At 40.5% G+C, this 17,214-nt stretch overlaps 1 protein-coding gene across 7 annotated transcripts in view; it reads left to right on the top strand.

The window, feature by feature from the left end:
- Positions 1-7,100, top strand: part of GUCY2C (guanylate cyclase 2C) — a 117,760-nt gene extending 110,660 nt beyond the window's left edge. For 6 of the 7 annotated variants that reach the window (XM_082352586.1, XM_082352585.1, XM_082352584.1 and 3 more), the window contains 2 exons: positions 662-738; positions 1,852-7,100. In XM_082352586.1, coding sequence (XP_082208712.1) covers positions 662-738; positions 1,852-2,026 — 252 coding nt within the window. In that variant the 3' untranslated portion in view covers positions 2,027-7,100. Of the gene's footprint in view, positions 1-661; positions 739-1,851 lie in introns of those variants that run through there. The other variant, XR_014233732.1, reaches the window with a different exon arrangement.
- Positions 7,101-17,214: the final 10,114 nt, after the last annotated feature.

Here is a 17,214-nt window from a genome sequence, read left to right as displayed (position 1 = left end):
GCAGGCAGACTCTCAACCACTGCGCCACCAGGGAAGCCCCATGAATGAGTGATTTTTTAAAATATAAACATCCAGTCTCCTTTTCAAATACAAGCTCTAGCAAAAACAGAATTGCCTGTGTTTCCCTTTATTTTATAGCCTCCAGATGGACCCAGCCAGTGGTACTTAGTGAATGTTTATTATGATGCACATGCGTTTATAATTTACACACTTAAGGTGGGGAAACTGTGGCACAAGTTTCGTGGCAAAGTTTTGGGGCAAAAAGGGCTGGAATAAAACGTAGGCAACAGAAATCAGTTGGATTCGTTGGCGTAGCAGGATTGCGGATGCATGTTCTTCCTTCTTCATTTAGAGCTCTTGTGCTGTTGCTGTGATGATATTTTGAAATATCTTTTGGGAAAAAAGAAAATTCTACTTTGAGAAAAACACGTCTGGTGGATGAGAGTCATATTTTTTAACAGGCACTTAGAAATAAAGATCGGTCTACAGATAATGCAGATCATATCAGGAACAGGTGCTGTCCTGAAATATAGGCACTGATGAGAAACTCAGAGGTGAAATGTCTTTTGGAAGCAGATACTTGTCAGAACGGTGGGTCAGAACGATGGGCTAGAGCCGACTGTCTTGGTCTCCATGGTACACACCTTTCTTTTCTCTCTAGGGAAGAGGAACTGAGACCACCTACTGGCTGACCGGGGGGAAGGACCAGGAGTACAACCTGCCAACCCCTCCGACCGCGTAAGCTGCCTGCGGCTGTGATGGGGAGGGGTGGGGGAGGGGAGGTCTTGGCTTTGTAAGTTGTGCTACGTGCAGCCGGTTTAACTGTAGTCGAGTGCTTTGCCAGTGGCAGTGATGCAGTGAATACAAGGCGAGAGACTACACACGTGAAAAAGCTTGGAAACCTCCCCTCTCTGAGCGCTGGAGGGTTTCAGGCCTGCTCAGGAGACCAGAGGACCGTTCAGGGCTCCCTCCCTGCCCCTCTGGTCGTAACAAAAGTGGAGCAGCGGAGCCCACTGTACTGCACTGCCTCCCGTGCCTGCGGTGCTCCGCCGAGTCACCCGATGAAACGGGAGCGCCCCCAGCTCCAGGACTGCGGGTCTGGGTCTTCACATGGAGCGTGTGTTCCCCGTGAGATGAGGAAGAGAGGTTTCAGGTCCAAGTAACCGGTTTCAGTTCCCCTAAAGATGACTCAGATGGTCTTCCACTTGCACCTTGGCCACTGCGATCAGTCACTGTGGCCACTGGAATGGCTTTTGCTGTGGTAGAGAAACCCCGTTTTGCAGACTCCTAGGTGCAGGACCCAGACACATGGGGAAGACCGTAGAGATGCCAAGACAACCCAGATCGTCCCTGGGTCACGGGGGACCTGGCCCCTTATTAAGAGCCCCCCAGGTCCATTCTGAACTCTTGAAACCCTCCGCCCGTTGTGGGCGCTCCCCAGACAAGCCACACTCCTAGGAAGGTGTGGGACCACGCGTTTTCAGAGTTTCGTGGTGGCAGGGGCTTAGCACCCTCCTGGCTTCCTTTCCCCTCCCTGCAGAGGTATGTGTAAACCTAACCATGCCTCCGAATTCCGCAGCATGTTGTTTCACTTTGAAATTGAAATATATCGATAATTTCCTGCTCGAAATATATTCTGCTTTTCCTACAACTACACAGAGCAGGGATGACAGATCTTTAAGCTCATCAAGGGAAGGCAAGGATCATTTTGTGTTCTCTGGACTTCCTGTGTTCAGCCCAGAATAGGTGTTCAACAAGTATTCAGTGAATGGAACTGGCAGTTGTGGAGCTGAGGGGTAGTCTGTATGAATTGCTGAGAAGATCCGTTTTCCCTCCGCACTCTCTCTCCAGGGAAAACCAACAGCGATTGCAAGCCGAGTTTGTAGACATGATCGCCAGCTCTTTACAGAAAAGACAGGCCTCAGGGATAAGGAACAGAAAACCAACCCGGATAGCCAGCTACAAGAAGGGCACCCTGGAATACTTGCAGCTGAACACGACAGACAAGGAGAGCACCCATTTTTAAACCTCAGTGAAGTCTAAGGGCTCGGGCAAACCAAGCCCAGCTGCACTTGGGCAACAACCTCAAGTGTCCTGAAGCTTGCATTTCCCTGAGACCTCAGTGGAACGGAAGAAGACTTAGATGCAACCTCCTCAGCCTCGCTGCCCTGTCTGGAACATAGACTTGCTTCTGTGAATCAGATGTGTGCCCTCAGTGCAATAATTACCTTTTACTCTGGGGCCCAATCTCAACAGTTACCCCAGGGAGCTTCGACCTGGGAAAGAAGAGGAATGAATGTACCATTTCAAAGTTGAGGAGATTTTGTTCTTATTTCGCCTATTTTTGTTTTGTTTTGTTTTGTTTCCTTCTGTATTCGTGATAGGATTCTTTTTTTAATTGTCGCGATTATATTTTAAGTACTTTGTCTCCATTAAATTATATTTAACTCATAATTTTTGCAGAAAATGTGCAGTATATGAGGTAGGAATAAAAGTTAAATGTTTCCTGGGTCTGTGGATGTGTTTCCATCTATTCCACCCATTTTCCTGGAATGCGCCATCCATTGCCTTGCCCTCACTGAAAAACTGACTTAATTCCCCTGCACTGAAGGAGGGCAAAGCTAGCATCATTGCTCAGGGATACGAACCTTGACGTTTATCATTACCTGTGTGCATGTGGGAGTTTTGTGTCTAGCCCTCTACCATAGGAGCTGTTTAAGATCTGGGCTAAATTCAAATCCTGTTTACCTGTAAAGACACATTACTTCCAACTCTGCAAATATCCCCCTTTCACATCCAGCAGCAATCTCTTGCCCCTTCTAATGGCACTCCAGCATGACTCTCTGCTTGAAATCTCTGGGGAAAGGACAAAGGTCAGGTTGAGTAGACTAGTATCAGCAAGGGCAAGAACAAGCATGTAACACCCTGGCACTAAACCACTAAAACAACTGCTCTAACCACATCATGCCTCCCCAGGCCTCTGCCACAAAAGCCACTCCAGAGATTAAGAAACCGGTTATGTCTTCTCCATCACCTGGAAAAGCAGACAATCAAAAAGTAATAAATTATCTCCTGATGTATAGGTTGAACACGTAATATACAGCAAGAGTCTTTCCTTGGAATCTGGAGGTTTACAATCTATCATCTGTGTCTCTGTGTCCAGTACAAGGAGACTTTATACACAGGGATGAGGTCGTGGCATGGAAGTTCTTGGTCATTCATTCATTCAGGAAACGTATTTGACCTTCTCCTTTTATTCCAGGGACCGGGCTTAATGTAGGCGGTAGAGACATACGGTCTCTGCCAAACCTTGAATCTTATAGGAGAGAGAGAAATGGAAAGAGGTAAGTGGGCGTGGGGACCAAGCAGCATCCTTGACACCAGGCAAACTTAGCAGCTCTAAGGTCGACCAGAAAATTGTTTTTAATGCTCACAGGGCATTGATGAAAAACTTCTCAGTTGAAGGCTCCAGTGTTTGTATTCTATTATAGACTCTACGTGGTTAAATACTTCTTGACCTTTAAACAGATGTGTGGCCTCGGCTTGTCCGCTTAACAGTGTGGATGTGTAACACCAGTGATGGCAGTGACTAAGAATGGTACCGGTCAAATTCCTTCTCTGCTCTTTTCTAGCTGTAAATTAATGTCTCCAAGCCTCTGTTTCATTAATAAATCGTTAATCATAATATCCACCTCAAGGAGTTGTTAGAATGATTTTTTTTTAATGAAATTTGTCAAGAACCTAGCACAGTGGTTCATATAGTAGATTTTCAACATATAACCTCTACCTTCAATTTTTCCCCCCTCTCTCTACTTGCTTAATTAGTCAGAACTAAAGCATTTCAAACACAGGACTTTCATGTGCAATAAGCATACTTAAGATGATTTTTTTCAAGAATTGATTACAGAATTTTTCAAATGTACACAAAAGTAGAGAGAATAGCTTATGAATCCCCATCGAGTCATCATCAGTTTCAAGAATTACCAATATTTTCCCAATCTTGTTTCATCTATCTTCTACCAACTTTGTTTGTTTTACCAGATTGTTTTAAAAGAACTTCCAAATATCCTTTCACCTATAAATACCTCAATACATCTTTTTTTTAATTTTTTTTTATTGAAGTATAGTTGATAGAAAATGATGTGTTTCAGGTATACAGCAAAGTGATTCAGTTTTATATATACATATATATATATATATATATATATATATATATACACACATATACATATATTCTTTTCCAGATCTTTTCCATTATAGGTTATTACAAGATATTAAATATAGTTCCCTGTGCTATAGGTCCTTGTTGTTTATCTATTTTTATATATAGTAGTGTGTATCTGTTAATCCCAAACTCCTAACTTATCCCTCTCCCCCACTTAACCAGTTGACAAACAGTTTATGTAAAGGGCCAGACAGTAAATAGTTCACACTTGGCAGGCAACCCTCTCTCTGTTGCAACTACTCACCTCTGCTGTTGTAGCACGAAAGCCGCCATAGACAATATGCAAGGCCACGGGCAGGATGTGTTCCAATAAAAGTTTATTTTTATTTGCAGCTATTGTTTGCTTACCCCTGCTCTAGCAGATAAGGATTTTTTAAAAATCATAACTAAAATACCATTATCATAGCAAATGAAATTAATGACAAGTCCTTAATATCAACTAACAACAGGTTCATTTTATTAAAAATCTCCCTAGCTGTTTCAAAAAAATATTTTACATTAGTTTTTTCACGTTGGGATCCATAAAGGTCCATATGTTTACACATGCCTGAAACATCACTCTAGTCTCTTTTAACCTATACCGTTTCACCCATACACACTTTTTTTCTATGACATTTATTTGTGGAAGAAATTGAGTCATTTTTCCTACATAGTTCCTCAATGAATTTAGCTGATTGACTGAATATTCATGGTTATGTTTAATTTGTTCTTATATTTTCCATATTTCCTGGAATTTGGTAGTTAGACCCAGAAGATAATTAGAGTCAGGTGTAATATTTGCCCAAGATAATTTATGTAGCCAGTCTCCCAAAGGAGAATTTAGATGTGGAGAATAATACACTGAGATTCCAGCTCCAGTGATCAGTAATGAGACTAGATTATAATGCCACACTTGGCATTAGTTTTAATCACCCACTCCCACCTCAAACCCCCAGAATGACAGAAAATTACTTCTATAAAGAATTGGGAAACAGGAAAGAATATCCTCGGTGAACCAGAAATTATGAGGCAATTCTGAAAGACAGAAAACAGATGGGATCAGACTAAAAGAGAGAATAGTAGCCCAAAGCAATTGTAGAAGAGGACTGATGGAAAAGGTAGGAAGGGTTCTGGGGGAGCTCCAAGCTCAGAAGGAGCAGACAAAGGGGCAAGAGAAAATCTTAGCGTTAATCAACACTAGGGGGGAGGCTACCATTGCCAACGAGAGTACACAGACTTAGGGGGAATGGAGCCAGCTCAAACCCTGGCCTGGCTCTGCCTCTTACCAAGGCTGAGGCAGCCATTGCCAGCACGCACATTCCTGCCCACACTTGGGAGGAGGGGAACTAGCTCCAGGGTGGAGACCACCGAAACCAGCGGGAGCGAAACCAGCTGAGTAGTGTGGCAACAGCCCCCACTGGCCCTGACCCAGCCTCTAACCAAGTCACGCATACCAGGGAAAAAGTGAAGCCAGCACAAAAGTGCAGCCCCAAACCCTCAGGCCCTGGCTATGATGCAAACCAAGGTACAGACTACCACCAATCTGGGAGAAACCCAACTCCCTCAGGGCTCCTGCTTCAGCCCCTTGGGTCCCAACTCTGCTCCCGACAGGGTGATAACAGCCATTGAGCATAGGAGAAGCTCCAGCTTGCACCTGGCTCTGGCTCTAGCTGCTCCAGCTCCAGCCCTACCTCCTACCAAGGTGGGGCTGCCAGCACACCTGTGGGAAGACATGCTCATTTCAGATCCAACTCTCCCACCAAAGCCACTGGGTACCAGAGACTGTACAGGATGCCCCATTCAAGGACACCACTTTAAGACCACAATAAGTAACTGTGTCACTAATTTCATGGGGACAGAGAAAGTTAAATTGAGAAGACAAAGGAATTTGTTTAAAATGAAAGAACAAGAAAGAAAAAAACCCAAATGAAGCAGAGATAAATAATTTACCAGATAAAGAGTTCAAAGCATTAGTAATAAGAATGCTAACTGAACTCAGGAAAAGAATAGATGAACACAGTGGAAATTTTGACAAGGAACTAGAAAATATAAAAAAGAACCAGTCATCACTGAAGAATACAATAACTAAAATGAAAAATATACTAGAAGGAATTAACGGCAGATTAGTTGATACAGAAGAACACATAAGTGACCTGGAAGATAGAATAATGGAAATCACCCAATCAGAATACAATAAGAAAAACAAATTTAAAAAATGAGGATACATAAGGATAGCTTAAGGGACTTCTGGGACAACATCAATCATACTAACATTAGCATTATAGTGGTCCCAGAAGGAGAGGAGAGAGAGCAAGGGGTAGAAGGTGTATTTAATGAAATTGTGGCTGAAAACTCTCTGAACCTGAGGAAGGAAATAGATTTCCAGGTACAGGAAGCACAGAGAGTCATCAAGCAAGATGAATCCAAAGAGACCCGTAGGGCTTCCCTGGTGGCGCAGTGGTTGAGAATCTGCCTGCCAATGCAGGGGACACGGGTTCGAGCCCTGGTCTGGGAAGATCCCACATGCCGCGGAGCAACTAGGCCTGTGAGCCACAACTACTGAGCCTGAGTGTCTGGAGCCTGTGCTCCGCAACAAGAGAGGCCGCGATCGTGAGAGGCCCGCGCACCGCAATGAAGAGTGGCCCCTGCTCGCCGCAACTAGAGAAAGCCCTTGCACAGAAACAAAGACCCAACACAGCCAAAAATAAATAAATTAATTAATTTTTAAAAATATTTAAAAGTGTTAGAAGCATATTCACCAGTTACAAAAAACTCACAATTATATGAACTATTAAAAACAAAAACAAAAAAACAAAGAGACCCGTATAAGACATCTCATAATTAAAATGACAAAAGCTAAAGAGAATTTCAAAGGCAGCAAGAGAAAAACAAAGAGTCACATATAAGGTAACCCCCATAAGGCTAACCGTTGATTTTTCTGCAGAAACTTTGCAGGCCAGAAGGGAGTGGCATGACATACTTAAAGTTTTAAAAGGGGAAAACCTACAACTTAAGATACTATACCTTCAAGGTTATCATTCAGAATTGGAGAGATAAAGAGCTTCTCAGAAAAGCAAAAACTAAAAGAGTTCATCAGTACTAACCCAACCTTAAAAGAAGTGTTAAAGGGTCTTCTTTAAGTGAAAAAAGAAAAGGCTACAACAAAAAATAAGAAATCATAGGAAAGGAAAAATTCCACTGGTAAAGGCAAATATATAGTAGAGGCTATAGTGGCTTAGGGGCTAGGATTCCAGGCTTTCACAGCCGTGGCCTAGATTCAATCCCTAGTTGGCAAACTGAGATGCCACAAGCCATGTGGCACAGCCAAGAAAAAAAAAATACCCTTAAAAAAAAAAAGACTAGGGCAGGAAAAATACAAAATAAACCTGGAGCACCTTGTGTTGACAGAAGGTAATGAAGTGCTCAAAAACAAACAAAAAAAAGTTTGGGGCATGTCAAAATGACACAGAAGCCAACCTGAAAGAACTCCCAAATGGTTAAAGCTGGAAGAAATTTAGCAATAAAATAAATAATGAAACTTAAAGGATAAAGTAGATATCCATGATTCCATACCAAAATAAATGTGATTAAATATACAAATAAATGATGGAGATGAGATAACACTTCCTTATAGGATAATCCAATTAAGAAGTGTAGAAAAATGCAGGAAAAAGAAAATGGCTATGAGAACACCAGAGTAATAATTTTTACAGACAATATCCATCAATTAATGCTAAAATTAGTGGGTGACAGTTTAAGGACAAACAGGATGTTTGTATAGTTTCAAAGTATCTCCCCTCAAATGTTTATTATTACAAAGGGAAAGTAGTCATTTAAGGTGGAAAAGCCTCCGACACCACCTTAACCAGATAATTAAACCTAACTTCACCAGTAACAAGACATATTAACATCCTGTACCCCCTCATACAGTGTCTTGAGAGGGTCTCTTCACCTATGTGATATTTTTCCTTAATATGCATAACCTCAATCTCATCGTGTGAAAACATCAGACAAAATCAAATTGAGGGACATTCTACAAAACACTTGACCAGTTCTAGGAATAAAGTTGGAGGAAATAGTGAGACCCTATAAGAATTAGCTTAGGAGATTCTATCCTAGGTTGAAGGACTAGGAAATGAAAAATGTTTGAAGTTACAGAGATGATCAGTAGAGGTACTGATGGGGATGGAAAAAGATATTCCATGCAAATGGAAATCAAAAGAAAGCTGGAGTAGCAATACTCATATCAGAAAAAATAGACTTTAAAATAAAGACTGTCACAAGAGACAAGGAAGGACACTACATAATTATCAAGGGATCAATCCAAGAAGAAGATATAACAATTGTAAATATTTATGCACCCAACATAGGAGCACCTCAATACATAAGGCAGATGCTAACAGCCATAAAAAGGGAAATCGACAGTAACACAGTAATAGTGGGAGACTTTCACACTCCACTTACACCAATGGATAGATCATCCAGACAGAAAATTAATAAGGAAACACAAGCCTTAAATGACACATTAGACCAGATAGACTTAATTGATATTTATAGGATATTCCATCCAAAAGCATCAGAATACACTTTCTTCTGAAGTACACACAGAACATTCTCCAGGATAGATCACATCTTGGGTCACAAATCAAGCCTCGGTAAATTTAAGAAGATTGAAATCGCACCAAGCATCTTTTCCGACCACAATGCTATTAGATTAGAAATCAATTACAAGAAAAAAAACTGTATAAAATACAAACACATGGAGGCTAAACAATACGCTACAAAAGAACCAAGAGATCACTGAAGAAATCAAAGAGGAAATCAAAAAATACCTAGAAACAAATGACAACAAAAACACAATGACCCAAAACCTATGGGGTGCAGCGAAAGCAGTTCTAAGAGGGAAGTTTATAGCACTAGAGGCGCTGATACCATTGATAATGGAAGGAGGTGGAGAACAAGGTAGAGAGTATTGTAGGTGAGCCAACTCTTCGTTTATCCTAGCAGGAGGTCAGATAATGTCAGATTGATAAAACGAAAAACAATAGTATAGGCATATTGGCTTGATTGATGCTGGCACCTTCAGAAGACCTAAAAACAGAAATAGTAAAAAGGGACAACGTCAGAGACATTGTACTAGAGGAAGAGAAGTGTAGGTCAGGTGATTTGCTTCTCATTATAAACACTGATTATATTCGTATTCTTTAAACTATGTGCATTAATTGCTTAGATTATTTTAAAAAATAAATAACAGGGGGAGGGGCAATATAGGGGTAGGGAATTAAGAGGTACAAATTATTAGGTATAAAATAAGCTACAAGGATATATTGTACAACACAGGGAATATAGCAAATATTTTATAATAGCTATAAATGGAGTAGAACCTTTAAAAATGGTGAATCACTATATTGTATACCTGTAACTTATATAATGTTATACATCGACTATAAAAATAAATTTAAAAAAATACAAAAATAAATAACAGATAGTATTCCATAAAAATTGGGACTACTATGTGTTTGAAAGACTCAGAATAAAATTTGTTTAAAATTTAGATGTTCCCCATGCATAGAAAATGAGGTTTAATAAAACAAGGAAAAAATAATTCATGCAATTTTTTTTCAGAAACCTACCTATTGCACAAATGAAGTACACGTGTCTTTCTGAGAGCATCTTTTAAATGATCACATAGCCTTTGTTTTTGTAAATGAGAAAAAAACAACAACCGAAATGATGTGGGAAATTGCTCCTTTTGTGCTTGAGTCACATGAATTTTTATTCAGCCAGCAAATGGTAGACCAGATGTTGGATAATATGTTCTGAAAATGACCTTGTTTTATTAAGTGGTGATAAGTTAACCATTATAGAAATAGAAGACTTTCCAGCCTAGAATTCTCATGGAGACTTTGTATTTGCAGCAATAGCACATTGTTTTCATGTTTGCTAAAAATGCCATTATCTTCTTTTCTGTATTTTTATAGAATATAAAACTTTGTGTATGTGCTTACATATACACATATATCATACAATGCAATCCCAGTTAAAACACATCTTATCTAGCACCTTTAAATAATTGCAGTTTAATATTGTGTAGATTATTCCATCAAATTGTTTAATGTATTAACCTGACCGCAGTGTAAATAGAGCTCACAGCAGAGAAACCAGTGACACACTCCTGGTTTATGTCCTAATATTTGGGCAGACTCATGACTCAGAACACATTTGTTACAAAAGACATGAGTTATCACTTCCAGTTCCATGTTTCTTTTGAAATAAATAATCAGATCTTGTGGTTTGTGATTAGGGCACATGTTTGGTAAGAGTGGGAATTGCACAAGAACCTTCTGCAGCTTCTAAAGAGATCCTAGATTACTCAGTCACTCATTCAGCTTAGAAACAAACATTCTATAGAGCAGTATTTCTCACTCTGTGATTCTGTGATCAAGGATCTTTTTTCATTTCAAATTGACCAGAGAATGATACTTTTATAAAACACAGAAGCACACGCTTAGATGTTATGGCAATGTCCATCTGCCACTGCAAACCAGGACCGGTCTGCAGAGCCCCTAGTAGAGAGGACCATACATTCAGAAATGTAGATTTCAGTCTCAGCTTTGCCGCAAGCTAAACCAAGAGCTTCTGGGCCAGTTGCTTAACCCTCAGGGCTGCTGCAAAGACCAAAGGAGTTTTTATAGGTAAAAGCTTTGTAAAGAGAGGAGAACTATATTCATATTAGTTATTATTCTGAACCTCTCTGGACCTCAATTTCAATCTGACTCAAAGAGAATTGGAGGAGGTGATCTGTATAGTACTTTAAACTTTAATGATTCTGTGTATTGATGCATTTGTTTAAATAAAGCAAGAAGGGTGGACGGTGTGTGGATACAGTGTAGTGCCAAGAGGTTTCTAAGGAACTGGGCATAGAGCAGATAGTGCCTGGCCCGTTCTGTCTCCTCACCCTTGGCTCCCTGTGTTGACTGATAAGAAGACATCCGAACAAAGGCTGCTCTTGGACACTTACAGGCTCCACTTGGAAGAGAACTTTTGTGAATCCTGACCAGCAAGTTGGGCACCGGACTCAGCATTACCGTGGGAGCAAGAAGTCCTACATCCCACCACCCAGCCCCCTCCATGAGGCCTTTTTCTCCAGAGGAACAGTGTCCTGCCTTGATTCTGCCTTGTTGCTTGTAAACTTCTTCCCCAGTGAGAAGGCCCTGTTTCTCAGCTATAGGGAAAAGCGTCTACTCCAGCTAGTTTAAAAGTAAGGAGTTCATCAGTAGCTCCCCCAGTCTCTGGAAGAGCAGGAGAAGCGGACTTAGAGGCCACAAAACCAGGAGCCTGCAAAAATGAAACCTGGATCGTCACAACAGAGAACTGTTTCAGCGAAACACCACAGGACCCTGCTCCCCAGCACTGTTAAGAACTGTAATCCAGAAACCCACTACATTTGCCCCAAAGGACCAGATGCTTCTGCCATATGCATGCTGAAAATACCGTCTCCCCAAACACGGCCACCTCTCTCATTGCTCCAAGTTTTCCAAGATGATCTGCTCCATTTTCATATGGACATGCCGTATGCCACCACCAACCTGTCTCAACCAGTGAGAAGGAAGCCATGTAGTCCTTAAAAAAAAAAAAAAAACAAAAAACCAAAACTAAAACAAAGCAAAAAAAAACTCAAAGAAAAAAACCTATTCCATAGCATTACATATAGGAGGTAATCAATAATACAGGTTGATGATTTCACTGCTGATATTGATCATGACTTTGCTTATGCTGATTCCACTGCCTAGAAATCTCTCCCACATTCTTCACTTGTGCTTTGAGATTCCTCTCAGGTATCATCTCCTCTTGCAGGACTTGTATGACCGCCCCCATCCCCTCCATGCTCAGTGCCCATCCTCTGTGCCCCCCAAAGCGCCCTGTGCTTACCTCTGTCACAGCACTTACCACACTGTGAAGTGAACTGCTGACCTTCTAGGCCCCTTCAGACCATGAACTCCTCAAAGGCAGGGGCTATGGTTCATTCCTCTATAGCCACAGAGCCTAGCACAGTGCCTGGAGTACAGTAGGCACTTCACATGTGCTTATTGAAATGCAACTGTGATTTAAATTGATTTGATTTCTTAACTATCCTTTGGCTGAAGGTCAATTGGGCCTGAGATTTGTCAGGAGCTCGCTAGGCTGGGAGAAAGATCTGAGCTGCTCATCATCTGTGTAGCTGATTAAAGCAGCAAGCCAACAAAGAGAGCGAGGCCTCTAATCATTTACTGAGATGGTATAAGCAAGAGTCTGAAACCAGAGGAAACACCACCTCCCCCTGTTGCATTTCCCCCCACGGAACAGCACACCTGTTAAGGGTCAGGGGGACCAGCACGGATGGCATCACCTCACTGTTGAGGGAGCCTCCAACCAAAGGCTCTGGCTGTCTTCCTGACTCTGGGGTCAAGAGAGGGCAAGGGAGCAGGGCTAGGAGTGGAAAAGTACTGGGTCCTGGATCAAAATGGGGTAAAGTGTCTTCAAGTTTTCCTCTTCCTCCTCCTGATAAGGAGGTCGCCACAGAAACACCTGGAGGGATTCTCTAGCCAAGGCTTCAGATAAAGAGACCTAGGAATGAAGGCACGGGGCCAGGAATGCAAATGTACAAACAGTACGACTGGCGTGAGGGCCTGAGTCCTTGACTTCACCTCCCTCCAGAGATAGCAGTGCATGACCTGTGCACCAGGCCTGGTGTAGGGCGGGCAAGGGCCTATGGAACTGCCTATGGCCGGGCCTGAAAAAATTCACACGTAAGGTTTTCACTAGGACCCATCCTCCTCAGTATTCAAAAACCAAAACACAGAATCAATAACCTAGACTGTCACAGCTGCCTCCCAGGCTTTCCAAGGATGTGCACACAGTAGTATATCCCTCTAGGGACAAACTCCTGAGAGAGGAGTCCAGACCCACAGCTCAGCTAACGTGAAGAAGGAATGCCTGCTCCTGTAATTAGGAGAGGCCAGCAAAACTGACCTAGAATTTATCTATACCTTGGAAAAACTGATGCAGTTCTTCTGTTAAAAAAGAGTCATTAAGAAAAAAAAACCCAAAAGTTAATATGTGAGTGTTTTCTTCTCAACACCAACAGCCAGTTCTCTGACACCAACTGGGTGACCAACAATTCAATTCTATTCTGACAGTAGCTACCAACTCAGCACCGACTCCACAGGTTAAGGGCTCGGTCTCACAAGACTGTCTCCACGGCAGGTGCCTGTCACAAGTCCCAGAGGGCCACCCTGAAGCTATAATCCAGAGGTTCCCATGACCCCCTCCTCAGGGTCCATAATTTGCTAGGACTACTCACAGAACTTGAGAAAACACTTTATGTTTACCAGTTTATTATTGTTAAAAAGAAACAACAGGCCCCAAATGGAGTCATTTGTGCTGAGCCCATGTCACCAAAGTAAGACTTAATACCTAACCTTATATTCCCAACCCCTCAGGAAACTTCAACTAGTCGACCTGGAATTATCTAGTCAGCCCTAAGTGAGGTAATCCTCTTCCATTCCCTTTAGGAGGTGACCTTGCCTGAAGTAATGCATTCTTCGCTAATAATTTTCCCCCTTTCTGCCTTTAAGAATCTTTCCTTTTGTACAGCTTAGCAGAATGCCCTTCTATTTGCTAGATGGGATACTGCCTGAATCATTAATTATTTAATAAAGCCACTTTGATCCTTAAATTTACTTAATTGTATTTTTGTTATTTAATAGTTTGATGGCAGCAGCGGGACTGAGGGAGACTTTCGACAGCTTCAAAGACAAGGAGAAACACAGGAGTGGTACCCTGTGACCTGTTCGAGTTCACTGTCTTTCTCACCGTTTCCAAGGCCCATGGGTAAGTCCCTTCTTGGTTCTCAGCTCTGCCCTCTTCGCGCGGAGCTCCTAATCTAATTGGCTTTTTCCATAGTTACTTATTTGGTTGGAAACCCCAGCCCTTGGTTTTGTCCCCAGATCCCCAGTTCCACATCGGGAACTGAAGGTAATTATTGGCCAGAGTTGGGCTGGGTCTGACTTAAAAACCGGACTAATCTGGATTCAGACTAGATCTGATTTAAATGGGACTGGGTTCAGTGTGAGGCCTTGAGTGAATAAAATTTCAAGTAAAGGCTATAGCTAATGGGAATCTCAGAAACAAACAAACAAACAAAAAATCACAAAATTGGTGAGCATGGGAAGAGCATTTAATAGAAGCTGTTAGAATATTCACCACCTAACCCAAAGACTCTGGTGTTAGGACAAGTGGGTCACAGAATGGGTTAGGTCAACACTAGGTCACCTGCCAACCTCAAGAAAATTTCTGTGCTGTGCGGTACCCTGCAAAACGCCACACAATCCCCAACCCAGCAGCACATCCCTTTTATGTATTATTTTGGCTCTGAAAGACCCAAAACTTTCTCTTAAAAAAAAAAAAAAAGGGAATCCTTAAAACCCAAAGAGTTAAGCATGCTACCTTCCTACATACCTGCTTAAGAACTATGGTCCAAGAAGCTATAAATATCTACCAAAAATGGTCAAAATCTTGCTAAAGACAATCCAGAATGTTGTGTCCTGAGAACTTGCCTTGATAACCATCAGGTTGGGGGCCCCAAAATATGGCCAGACAGAAATGTGGGTTGCACCCCATCTGTGGCTAGATATGGCTGGGCAGAACACCATTTGGTAAGGGTCCTACCAAACTGCTGCCAGCCCTCAGGGAAATCACAGTGGCCACTATGAGGAATGTTCCAGTTGGATAATATCATTTAAGAAGTGCATTTAAACACAAGGGATACATATTTTAATTGGTATGAAGAAGCCTCCAAAATGTTTCAAAATTCCAAAATAGCCCATTAAAAGATTCATTGCAAAAGGCTAAAATGAAAAAAGTAAGGACATAAAAGGTACCTAAAACAAAAGACTATAGGACTGATGTAATTCCTATTGCTCCGCTCTATCCTTCTTTACTCGAGTACTTATTCTAGCAATCCTCTGTCTGAATTGCCTTTCTATGCTGGAAAGACTATTAAACAGTTACCTTTCAAAGTGAGAGCTTGGCCTGACTTTCTGCCTCCCTGGGACATGCAGGCTGTTGGTTCTTTCTTTTGGCTGTCTTTGGGAGTGACTCCAGATCTTGAGAAGGCAGTATCTTTTTCACCCTCTTTGAGGATGCCTTTGGGTCCATGAAGTTGTTTAATTTTGCTAGAAATATGTACTGTTTGTCCTGGCTGAAAACTGACAAGACAGTTAAAAGAATTTTTAAGTAGCTCTGTGGTCAAAAGTTGCTCAGAGATTGGAAGCTGATATTCAGATCCTGATAGGAATTTTTTTAAAGCCTTCTCCCCTAAAGAAATTAAAGATAATGCAGTTGGATGAGTAGATCAATCCATAATATCATTTAAGCCTCAACCCAATTTCTTATGGAATTGAGAGCAACTGTCACATCTTTACAAAACTAGGAAGACAGCTCTAGAGGCAATTCAAAAGTTCACTGTTTGTTCCTTTTTATCAATCCCCAAACCTCCCCTGTTTATCTTAAAAGGCTTGTAACTTACATTGTTTCCCTCTGTCTCTGAGATGTAAATGTTGAAGCACAAACTTCGGGATGTAATTCTTATCATAAGAAAAATGAAATAGGGGAAGATCATTTGAAACTTAGGATCAAGGAAAAAAAAAAAAAACCAACAACTTAGATCCAACTTCTTCAATAACTAGTAAAATGAAAACTATTAGGTCTCTTTGTGTTTGGCTGTGTTTATGTGTTGTAGATGTGTGGCATTTACTACCTCTGGATGGTATTACTAAAATTAATAGTTTGTAAAAGAGCTCTATTTAATTGGCTTAAGTGCTTATATAAATTTAGTATTCATAAAAATTCTTATAAATATAATAGAGACTAACCCAAATGTTTTTCAGGTTCACATGATCTGGGAAAATATTCAGTATTAACGCTAGTTTAAGTTTGCTGGTTTAATTAAAGCAAGCATGTCTTTAGGGTTATCAATGTTAAATGTAAAACTTTTATTCTACCTGGGTTTACTAATCAAATAAGGTCCTATTATCTCTGTTACAAAATTTGTCTGCCAGAAAAATAACTTTGGATGATGGATGACTCTGTCTAATGTCCCATGAAGTTCTTCTGGGTAGCTTAACCTAAATGTTGAGAACAAGTAAATTAAATAGATAAGAGTTTCTAGGTAAACCTTCTAAGCCATTTTTCCAAATCTTTCTGATAACCTAAAACCTTAGAACTTTGCTAAGTTAAATTAAATGAGGGAAATTCATTGAATATTTAGATCATTTCTAAATAAAAGACTGAAATATAAATTACTGACATAAGTTTATTCACTTTTTGTTTCCTTTTTTATAGAGGAATTAGACATATTTGGATCTATTAGTAAACATGTTTTGTGCCAAGCTGAGAAATTTACTATAAAAAAGCATATCTCCAGAAATTACAAAAAGTATAAATTTGCCAGGCCACAGAATGCTAATATAAAGAACAATTTACAATTGCTTACTTCTTAGCTTTCACTAAAAATTAAGGGCTTCTAAGGATTAAAAATAATTCTAATATATGTGATTGAAGCTACTAAAAATAATAAGGAAAACATTTCCATATACAAGAAAAGATATGTGTTTTTAATAAAATAGGTATAAGGAATGGAAATGCATTTTGTTAAAGGAAAAGAAAGTAATTTTGTCCTGGCTGGGAATAAGGGAAAAAATAGGACAAAAATGAATCCAAAATGTATGTATGCAAAAAGAAAATTTGGAAGTTTGTGGAAAAGGAATATTCAAAAAAGAATTTTAGGTGTAGTCAGGACAGTCTATGAATTAAAATAAATTTAATTAAGTAAATGAGCTTTCATATCAAAATTAAGCTGGTTCAAAATTATAATTTGGTTTTCTCTCTCTTTTTTACAAAGTTTTCTTGGACTTTTGGTCTGCTTTTGATAATAACAGATTGTAAAAGATTTTTCTTTATCTTTTAAG

The sequence above is a fragment of the Balaenoptera borealis genome (assembly GCF_965194805.1).
Source record: "Balaenoptera borealis genome assembly, chromosome: 13".
Classification (NCBI taxonomy): Eukaryota; Metazoa; Chordata; class Mammalia; order Artiodactyla; family Balaenopteridae; genus Balaenoptera; species Balaenoptera borealis.
This window is presented reverse-complemented; position numbering and strand designations above follow the sequence as displayed.